The 11,667-nt window shown below is 42.6% G+C and overlaps 1 protein-coding gene across 1 annotated transcript; it reads right to left on the bottom strand.

Moving 5' to 3' along the window:
- Positions 1-3,285: 3,285 nt before the first annotated feature.
- On the bottom strand, positions 3,286-9,225 carry foxp3b (forkhead box P3b; the record flags this gene model as incomplete). Its single annotated transcript, XM_079238606.1, has 10 exons — positions 3,286-3,343; positions 4,273-4,394; positions 4,482-4,583; positions 4,670-4,746; positions 5,624-5,777; positions 5,931-5,999; positions 6,575-6,662; positions 7,506-7,598; positions 8,211-8,379; positions 9,156-9,225. The coding sequence occupies 10 exons, from the start codon at positions 9,223-9,225 to the stop codon at positions 3,286-3,288; spliced, it is 1,002 nt and encodes a 333-aa protein (XP_079094732.1).
- Between the last annotated feature and the right edge of the window lie 2,442 nt (positions 9,226-11,667).

Genomic DNA, 11,667 nt, shown 5'->3' with positions numbered 1-11,667 from the left:
ACATAATTTACATAGACTCTGCATCGCATCACGCTGCCTATAGAGCTGACGTCTCATCACGCCGCCATCTTAGATGGGTCTCCCATGCGCCTCCAATGCACTTATCTGTAAGGTTTGGGTCGAACCACAACAATAACTTCACCAATTTTTACCTGATTTTTCTCACATTTTGGTTTCTTACAAAGGACAGAAGTATTGTTATAATTCAGATACCTGCAAAATATAAAAAACAATGTGGTTTCATGCTATAATATTTTTATATGCTATTTAACTAAGACATAAGGTAGCTGCGAAATAGATAAATGTATAAATTAATTTTATACTAACATGTTTGATGGTTTATTGATGCATTATGGTTTGTCTATTTTCATCTGGACAAATAAATTATTATTCAACCTTGTGAAATGTAATTCCACACAACCTGCTTTCAATATTTTGCCTGTTATTGCAACCATAAGCTGAACAAAATGCGGGAAAAGTTGTTGCTTTCTCTTGACTACAGGGGACTCTTTCTTTTATTTACATTTATTATTTGATCAATATAGAGATACAGTTGTACAAAGTCTGAAAGTATTGTATCAAAACTGCTATTCAGAAGTTACCCAGAAAAACACTCGGAGAGCGCAAACTTCCGCCAAGATCTTTAAAATGTCCCTGGATCCAATATTCAACACCAATATTAAATTAGTTTTTCTTTTTCACATTTCCAGCAAGTCCTGAAAATTTCATGAAAATCCATCCATAATTTTTTAAGTTATCTTGAACACAAACAGACAAACAGATAAAGGCGGTTAAAACATGGCCTCCGTGGCGGAGGTAATTGTGCTACCATGTAAAATTCTCTTAGTGAAGCATCAACATCATATTTTTCCATAAACACCTCATAGGAGTAAAATTTCTCATTTGCATTTAGTAGATTATTCACTGTGTTAACATTTATCAACCAGTTATGCAGAAAAGTGTTTTGTTCGTGTGTAATATATACGCATTGTTCCACAGAAAACAGTTATGTGGGGAAACTACGTTGACTCTGCAGCGGAGACCCATCCAATATGGCGGCGACGCTGGTTCACTCTCCAGCGCTCAATACAATGTCTATGTATATTTTGTTCACACGTACGGGATGACGTAAAGCAGAGGACGTAAAGCGTCACTTCCGCCACCTGGTGGCCTGGCGCGTAACTGCAGCTCCTGCAGCGGAGGTCTTTTTGGTCATTTCACACAAAAACAGGCATTTAGCTTAAAAAATGAGGAAAAAGAAGAGCTGTTTACCTAAGTGTGATTTTTTTCATATCTGAACTACCTCTCATACTTATTTTACTAACCTGTTTACCTTTACCTGATGGAATTTGATTATTTTAATTTTAAATAGTGTTCTGCAGCTAAATTTATCAAAGCTAATAAACTATTATTCAAGCACGAATCCGGTTCATTAGAGATGCTTTAATACGGGCGTCATTCACAGTGCAAGAGCCCAGTTTGGATTGGATTCAGTTTGTTCATTAAAAAAAGTAATAATATCAAAGAATTCCTCTTTATTCTACTTTTTCCATTGCGGTTAAGGAGACAGTTTCTTTCCAAGAAATCTTCTGCAGATATAGTTTCTAAAATATGAAGTCGTTATCTTTCGTTAGCCGAAGTAACATAAATTCTTTAGAAACAGAAAGACAAATGATTTCCTGGTGAAACATCTTTTTTTGCAACAGACTCAGTTTTTTTATTTTAATTTTTTTCTTATTCTTTTTCTTGTCCAGCATTTAGGCAGGCAGAATGATTATCTAGATGCTGTGTTCTGCTGAACAAATTTACTTTACAAAGGGGGACTTTATAGATATGATGCTCCCCTTGATATTCTGGGTTCTTATTTTATTTTTCTGTTTATTTTGCATAATTGTTTGTATTACAAAGTTTTTACTGCTGGACCGGACCGGAGAGGACAGAAGAGGGACAGAAAGAGATCTGAGAAGAAGAGAAAACAGAAAAACACCTCGTAAGAAAGAATGAGACGGAGAACAACGTACATACAATGTACATAAGCACACATACACACCCGCCTATATATACACACATCCGTACACCTATACACACTGGAGTCATGTTCCCCCTGCAGGAGGACGAAGCCATCAACTATCAGGAAAACCCAGAGCTCACAAACTAGATCAGACATACAGGAAGAAAACCAGCTGCTGTCAGTAAATAAACCTGCAGGCGACTCAGTGACTGTGCCACATGGAGAACATACAGAGTGGAACGTGTTCAGAGAAGAGAGATCATGCCGATGTGACAAAGTGACAAAGATGTTTGTGGCTTCCAGACAGATGTGTCTTACATCTGGACAAGAAGACACTAAGCACTCTCTTGTTTTCTCTGTTCTCTTTTCTGTTCTTTTTCTGCCCCTTTCCTGTCCTTTCCAGTCCGGTCCAGCAGCATAAACTCTGTAATACAAACTATTATCCAAAACAAATAGGAAAATAAAAGAAGAATCAAGAAATACAAGGGGATCATTACATCTATAAAAGTTCCCCTTGGCAAAATAAATTTCCTCAGCAGAACATCCAGAACATCAGTCTGCTGCTGAAATACTAGACAAGACAAGACAAAAAAAAAAAAAAGAAAAAGAAAAAAAGAAAAGCGAAATGTGTGAAAGCAGGAAAAGTCAAATGAAAATGTGCAAAAAAAAGGCAGAAACTGGAGTCGACCTCACAGCTCTGTGTGAAACACGTCATCAGTCTGCAGAAGGCTCAGGGATGCCAAGGATGATGATGGTGATGCATGTTTTCACAGAGCAACAAGCATCCAGACTCTCGTCAGACCAGACGGGGATTGTGGTTCCTTCTGCGCGGTGAAAAACATATTCTAATGAGGATTTTCTGAGAAAGATACAGGAAGCCGGAACATCTGTAGACATCCAGCCGTTCCAGATGTTCTCTTCTGGCTGGAACTCATTTCTTTACAAATAAAGATTTCAACACAACGTCTGTGAAAAGCTTATTTAATACACCTGAAATAAACCAAACAATCATGTCAAACTTTATTTTTTTAACATCATTCGAGTCATTTTAGCATAAAAATATGAAAATGTTTCCATCTTTTCCGCTGTGACGTCGTGTTTGTTAGGGGGAAATGGGACTGTTCCGCCGTGACGTCATCGCTTCGTGTAACAATGACGTGACGCCGTCAGTCGTGTCCTGCAGCAAGTTGTTTAACGTCCTGTGAAGCTTCCTGTGCGTCTGAAACGTTCTGTTCTGTCTGGATGGGGACGCAGCGGCTTGGTTCTGCAGCTCTTCACGGGTCTTCTGGACAGTAGCGGGAGAAGGACGTCAGCCACTTCACGGGACAATCCCTGAAAACACAGCATGAAACACACACGCCATGAGGGGTGTAAAACATATGGCCCGTGGGCCAAACCCGTCCTGCCAGAAGGTCCAATCTGGCCCACCGGATGGATCAGTTAAAGCTCTAGTATGTATCGTTGCTGAGAGACATGTTCCTCTGGGTGAAGCGGTTCCTCGTTCTGATAGTAGTCTATACATTCTGTCATCATGAACAATAAGAAATATAGTTAGACCCCTCAGTTTACTGTAAATCTGTAAAAACTCTGACCAATCCAAACGTTCCGACCCAAATGGAGTTGTTCATTTCTTATATTACGTAGCTTCTTCTCCCGGCTCCCCTCCTCCCTCCCCCCCCCAAGACAGGGGGAGGAGTCAAGGCATAGAAGGAGGGGCCAATGCTAGGAGGGAGGAGTCAATGCAGGGGGAGGGGTCAAGGCACTGAGGGAGGAGTCAATGCAGGGGGAGGGGTCGATAAACAGCTGTGAAATAAAACACAGAGACGACCCTCATTTCTACGTCACATTTCTTCAGGAGGAAAGACTTTCACCGCTGGAGGTCTGGTTCCCATCCTGCCAGCAGACATTTCTAAACCTCCAGCCGCTTTTACTCCTGTCAACCTGACCCGCTGAGCGTGGACGTGCTGCCGAGCTAAATCTGGGTCAGGTGGCAGTTTTGTGGGAATCATGCAGGTCTTGATCACCAGCGAGCTGTCTGACATGAACCTATGAGCAGAACGTCACTGAGAACGTATAAATACACAAACAGAAACTTCAGGTTGTTCTGGAAGAATAAAGGATTCTTTATTAAATAAACATCTTGATGATCTTTTTAATAAAAATGGTTATGCAGCTGCCTAACTGGTCGGAGAGACTGGAGACCAGATTGTTCTGGATGTGGAACCCACCGAACACACAGCAGTGTGTGAAAACATTCGTACCTGTGATATTTCTGTCCCTTCCTCCTCTGGTATTCCCTTTCGTCCACCGTCCACACGGCTCCTTTCCCTCCCTCCACACGCACAAAGCACTTGTGCAGGCTGAGGTTGTGGCGGACTGCGTTCTGCGTAGGAGAAATGACAACATCTGCTTCAGGCTTCTGTTTGCGAGTCATTCTGCTGTTAATCTGCCAGGTGTGAGCAGGTGAGACCTTCCACGTAGCCGTGTTGTGTCTGAAGTAGAAGAACATGGTGGTGAACCAGTTGTAGATCTCATTCAGACTTCGCTGCTTGTCTGGAGACGCCAGGATGGACTGAGAAATGAGAGGAAGTCGCGGTTATGTACATGCAAAGCTCTCTTTCAGCGCTGTGAATGAGATCTGAAGGTTTACTTAGTTACCCATCGGATCAGGTAAGCGTAGGTGTACGGAGGCCGGATGTTGTTGTATTTGTAGCACTCGACGCTTGGAACCAAATCTGTAAACAACAACAATCCTGAATCAAAAATTGTCAGTTTAATCAGATAAGGATCTTCATGACTGGAGGACTACTAGCTACAGCTCCTCTTCCAGTATTTGCATCCAGATGGTGCATGTGGGCTTTTAGGAAGCTAAAATGTCTGCTAGCATAATAATCTGCAGTCCAAGCCTGCTGTCAGGGTGGTAAAAGGAGGCCTCTGGTCATCACTGCAAGCACGATCAATCCATTAGGGTTTCATTTATACCCAGCAGAGTGTTTTAACCCGCAGCTGCTGGCTTGTTGGGAGTTTATTTAGATCCCAAAACAGAGGCAGGAGTTCTGGAGCAAAAACTAATCGTCAGATTGTCTCCAGTTCATTTTAAGACGGATTTCCTCCATCTTCTGCATCCTTTACGAGCAGAATTTGGTCAGTTTTCAGCCCTTCCAGATCCACACCCTGATGGAACAAACATCGTAATACCACTGGAAACCAGGGGGGGGGGGGGGGGGCAGTGCTGAGCAGGACCACTAATGTGTGACCAATATAAGAAACAAAGAAGAAGAAGCTACTGCACTGCTTTAATTGGATATGTCTTTCTGAGAATAATCATCTTCATCATCTTCATCTCCACCATCGTCTGTGTTGTCTGAAACTTGTCAGAACTTGGAGGTGAACTCTGCACTGCCCTCTAGTGGATGTTTTGGATAACAACCATGCTAATGTTAGCGGCGCATGACAACATGAGGGCAGCGACGTCTGAAACAGAAAAGGGAGCAGAAATGCTTCTTCACTGGTTCTGAGACACCCCGACGAGCTCCAACCTGCTCGCAGATTCTCCCGTCTTACATCTTCACCGTAAAACTGATAAAACCAGAGGAGAGGTAACTATCTGACCTGGTAGAAGATGAGCTGGACCAGTAGATGTGTAGCCATGTTGGACCAACTCCTCCAGATGTTTGATGCCCCACGGCTGCATCCGGTCGTCGTCGGTTACCTGAGACGGAGGCAGCAGCAGGGGAAGGCTGTACGGCCACTCTGAAGCCACTTTCTGCCGTCATGGAGGAAAGCATGAAGAGAAAAGCTCAGTTCCTTTTTTACGGGTTAAATAAGGAATCATACGAGGAATTCTCATCGGTTCCAGATTACTCTACGAACATCTTTCAATGAGTGAAAACATGAGAGACCGAATGGAGCTCCATACCTGGTCAGAATATTTGTGTTCATTCAGATGAAGTTGCATCGCAGTGAGTTTCTGCTTTTCCACAACAAGCTGGAAGAAGAAGCAGAACAATTCAGAGCCTTGTTGCAGCCAGCATGTCGCCAGGAAACTTTCCAAACCAGTTCAGCACTGCCGGGGCCAGCCCAGAGAGACAGGCTTTTAAATATAAAGTGCCTCTTGGTGCTCAAGACCTGCAAGATGGTTCAAAATCCTGGTTCACAAACCTCCAGAACTTCCCCCTGATGGAGACTCAGCTTCCCAGCACATTGACCTGAGTCGCACCTCACAGGAGCAGAATTAAAAGCTTGACCGTGGTTAAAGGCTTCTAAATGTTCAGTGGCAGAATGGGAATCAGACCAGTGGCTGTAGAGAGTTCCCCAAACAAAAGATATAGAACTCTGAGACATTAAGGAGTCCCGTTACTGTGAGAAAACCCAAATAGCTGCTGCACAGCCAACAACGCTTCCAGCAGCTCATCCAACCCTCATTCAGGGTCAGCAGGGCATCTGGAACATGAGCCGGTAGCACAGCGCCTGCTTCCCGTAACCAGTGGTGAACGCTTTGGACTGGCGTGTCCATGGCATGGCTTTAAACCAGTAAAGCTTCTGGGATTCCCAACTTCCCACCTGACGCTCCATGTACTGGACGATATCCTGCTGGACCCTCCACTGGGCGACGCTTCTGTCATCAGGTCTGTGTTCTGAGTGGAGATGCCTGGAGGACAACAGGATGATGTTAGTAAGGCAACATCAGGTTCAGGAGTCTAGTTTTCATCAAGGAACAGCAGCTCAGTGAAGCTTTTAATCCTCAACCCAACCAACCCGCCTTCCTGTGAGAGCCACTCTGGGCCTCATACGGCCGCTATGAGACGTACAGCCTCATACGGCTGATCTGGGATGTATGGATGGAATAAGATCTACATGCTAACACTGCTACATGCATGGAAAAAGAGCTACATGCTAACACTGCTACATGGATGGAAAAAGAGCTACATGCTAACACTGCTACATGGATGGAAAAAGAGCTACATGCTAACACTGCTACATGCATGGAAAAAGAGCTACATGCCAACACTGCTACATGCATGGAAAAAGAGCTACATGCTAACACTGCTACATGCATGGAAAAAGAGCTACATGCTAACACTGCTACATGGATGGAAAAAGAGCTACATGCTAACACTGCTACATGCATGGAAAAAGAGCTACATGCTAACACTGCTACATGGATGGAAAAAGAGCTAAATGCTAACACTGCTACATGGATGGAAAAAGAGCTACATGCTAACACTGCTACATGCATGGAAAAAGAGCTACATGCTAACACTGCTACATGCATGGAAAAAGAGCTACATGCTAACACTGCTACATGGATGGAAAAAGAGCTACATGCTAACACTGCTACATGCATGGAAAAAGAGCTACATGCTAACACTGCTACATGGACGGAAAAAGAGCTACATGCTAACACTGCTACATGCATGGAAAAAGAGCTACATGCTAACACTGCTACATGGATGGATATTTGCTGTCTGGAAGTGATAACTCATTTACTTACTTAAGGAAGGTGGAGAAATCTTCGGTGACTGCGCCGCAGCCGGGCCAGCGACAGACGCCACTTCCAAACAGAGCACTGGTCCTGTCAGCAGCACTGTTGGAAAGACATGTTTACCTGTCGATCACTTTTTCACACATCTTTTCTCTTATAACATATCGGTGGATTTAGGGGTGTCAAACTCCAGTCCTGGAGGGCGGTATCCAGCAGGTTTTATTGTTTCCCTCCACCAACACAGCTGATTCAAATCAAATGGATCCAGCAGCTTCTTGTCAACCGTTTTATGAATTTTGGCCAGGTGTGTTGGAGCATGGAGACAACAAAAACCCGCAGGATACTGACCCTCCAGGAGTTTGACACCTGTGGATCAGATGATGATGTCATATTTCTCAACACATTTGTAGAAGTGATGGCGATACATCACTTCCTGTTGCGTTTTCCTGTCATTGCTTCGGCTCGTGGTGTAAAAACCAATCAGGTTGGTTGATGCGACAGCAGCAGTTTAGACCTTTTAAATGACCAGTCATTAGGACTGGTAAGATTGATCAAAATATCAATAGTATCAATACCAAGGCTGATATCGGTATCACTGATATCAGCGTGACAATATAAAATGATACTCAGAAAACTTCATAACAGCATATTTTATCAAACTATTGGTGACTCTTCTGACTGACTTGTTATCGAGTGTAAATATGAGGCAGTCACCCATCATGAAGCCTGGCCTCAGCTGGGGTGTGCTTTGGATCTTCGTCTCTCACAGGAAGCAGGTGGAGGCTCGATCTTGAGCGAATGCCTGCTGAAGCTGACTGGGAATGATGTCCTGCATCCACCTCTTCTTTCAGTACGGAGATGGATCCGCTGCTCTCTGGAAGTACTGGAGGGAGGAAAAGCTCAATGTCAAACAAGTGACTGAATGCTGCTGGAGGACTGGAGTTTGTCATCTGGGCTTTACCACACTGGTCCTGTGTTCCCTGAAGACCCCCTTCATGTAACTATCAAAAAGCTGTGAACCCCCACCGTGTTGAAACCCTGCTTGGTTTTATGCTTCATTAGCTGCTCTTCACCATAATGACTCGTTTCCTTTAATAGAATCAAAGTTCAGCTTTCCTTTTCCTTTATATAAGGAAATACACTCCTCCTAACCCTAACCCAAAATAAAGTCCAATCATCTGCTCTGTGGCATTTTTCAGACATTTTCACCGATAAAATAACACAAAGAAAGAGTTTTCAGGCTCCCAAAACAAAACAACAAAATGTCAACAAAACACAGAAATGATGAGAAACCAGCAAATCCCCTTCAGCTTGTCTCTGTGTGGAGTCCGTTAACGCTGGACGTAGAAGACAGATACACAGATGGATGGACAGTTTCATCCACCTCCTGCGTCTTGGTTGGTTTTCAAGGAGCTTAGCTATCCATCACTTAACGCAGAAAACGGAGCAATACCAGCAGAAATCCCAGGAGGCAGAGTTGAGTTGTATGGCTGACACACAACCAGCAAAGGGAACAAATCACAGAACAAGAAGAGGATGCAGAAATCATCAAATAAAAAGCATCTGAAGGAGTTGAGGAGAACAGCAAACAGCTTTGTGGTTGTCATCTTCTTCTGGTGTGTTCAGATGGTTGTTAACTACTTTATAGCGGTGTGTTACCGCTTCCAACCGCCGTCAGAACGTAGAAGCGAACTCTGCCCCCAAGTGGATAAACTGACTTAACAACCATGGCAACATAAAAGACACATGGAAGTATGAGAACGGAGACGTATGACAATGTTAAAAATGGATGTTCTCATTTACATTCGTAAGGGATCAGAATAAAACTTCATTTAAAACACAATGGTTCTGGACAAAGCTTGGAGACCCCTTGTGCTGCCTTGGGGCCCTCCGGGTGGGAACCACTGCTTCAAAACACAAGCAGGGAACATCTAAATGTTGGATGCTTGATGTTACTTGTTGCATGTTGGATGTTACATGTAACATGTTGGATGCTTGATGTTATTTGTTGCATGTTGGATGTTACATGTACAGTGTTCCATGTTACATGTTGGATGATGGATATTACATGTTGCATGTTACATTTCATATGTTGCATGTTGGATGTTGCATGTTGGATGTTACATGTTGGATGTTGCATGTTGGATGTTGCATGTTGGATGTTACATGTTGGATGTTGCATGTTGCATGTTACATGTTGCATGTTACATGTTGGATGTTGCATGTTGGATGTTATATGTTTCAATGTTGCATGTTGGATGTTGCATGTTGGATGTTAGATGTTGTGTGTTATATGTTGGATGTTGCATGCTGGATGTTACATGTTGGATGTTGCATGTTGGATGTTGCATGTTGGATGTTACGTGTTGGATGTTGCATGTTGGATGTTGCATATTGGATGTTACATGTTACATATTGGATGTTACATGTTGGATGTTACATGTTGGATGTTGCATGTTGGGTGTTGCATGTTGGATGTTGCATGTTGGATGTTACATGTTGGATGTTACATGTTGCATGTTACATGTTGCATGTTACATGTTGGATGTTGCATGTTGGATGTTACATGTTAGATGTTGCATGCTGGATGTTACATTATGGATGTTACATGTTGCATGTTACATGTTGGATATTACATGTTGGATGTTGGATGTTGCATGTTGGATGTTGCATGTTGGATGTTACATGTTGGATGTTGCATGTTGGATGTTGCATGTTGGATGTTACGTGTTGGATGTTGCATGTTGGATGTTGCATATTGGATGTTACATGTTACATATTGGCTGTTACATGTTGGATGTTACATGTTGGATGTTGCATGTTGGGTGTTGCATGTTGGATGTTGCATGTTGGATGTTACATGTTGGATGTTACATGTTGGATGTTGCATGTTGGATGTTACATGTTGGATGTTACATGTTGGATGTTGCATGTTGGATGTTACATGTTGGATGTTACATGTTGCATGTTACATGTTGCATGTTGCATGTTGGATGTTAGATGTTGCATGTTATATGTTGGATGTTGCATGTTGGATGTTACATGTTGGATGTTGCATGTTGCATGTTACATGTTGCATGTTACATGTTGGATGTTGCATGTTGGATGTTGCATGTTATATGTTTCAATGTTGCAAGTTGGATGTTACATGTTTGATGTTGCATGTTGGATGTTGCATGTTGGATGTTACATGTTGAAAGTTACATGTTGCATGTTACATGTTGGATGTTACATGTTGGATGTTGCATGTTGGATGTTACATGTTAGATGTTGCATGCTGGATGTTACATTATGGATGTTACATGTTGCATGTTACATGTTGGATATTACATGTTGGATGTTGGATGTTGCATGTTGGATGTTGCATGTTGGATGTTGCATGCTGGATGTTACATGTTGGATGTTGCATGTTGGATGTTGCATGTTGGATGTTACGTGTTGGATGTTGCATGTTGGATGTTGCATATTGGATGTTACATGTTACATATTGGATGTTACATGTTGGATGTTACATGTTGGATGTTGCATGTTGGGTGTTGCATGTTGGATGTTGCATGTTGGATGTTACATGTTGGATGTTACATGTTGGATGTTGCATGTTGGATGTTACATGTTGCATGTTGCATGTTACATGTTGGATGTTGCATGTTGGATGTTACATGTTGGATGTTACATGTTGCATGTTACATGTTGCATGTTGCATGTTGGATGTTACATGTTAGATGTTGCATGTTGGATGTTGCATGTTGGATGTTGCATGTTGGATGTTGCATGTTGGATGTTGCATGTTGGATGTTACGTGTTGGATGTTGCATGTTGGATGTTGCATGTTGGATGTTACATGTTACATATTGGATGTTACATGTTACATGTTGGATGTTACATGTTACATGTTGGATGTTAGATGTTGGATGTTGCATGTTTGGTGTTGCATGTTGGATGTTACATGTTGGATGTTACACGTTGCATGTTACATGTTGGATGTTACATGTTGGATGTTGCATGTTGGATGTTGGATGTTACATGTTGGATGTTGCATGTTGGATGTTACATGTTGGATGTTAAATGTTGGATGTTACATGTTGGATGTTGCATGTTGGATGTTGCATGTTGGATGTTAAATGTTGGATGTTGCATGTTGGATGTTGCATGTTGGATGTTGCATGTTGGA

Source organism: Telmatherina bonti, assembly GCF_933228915.1.
Source record: "Telmatherina bonti genome assembly, chromosome: 4".
Lineage (NCBI taxonomy): Eukaryota > Metazoa > Chordata > Actinopteri > Atheriniformes > Telmatherinidae > Telmatherina > Telmatherina bonti.
Note: the sequence above shows the minus strand (reverse complement) of the source record. Positions and strands in the feature narration are given on the sequence as shown.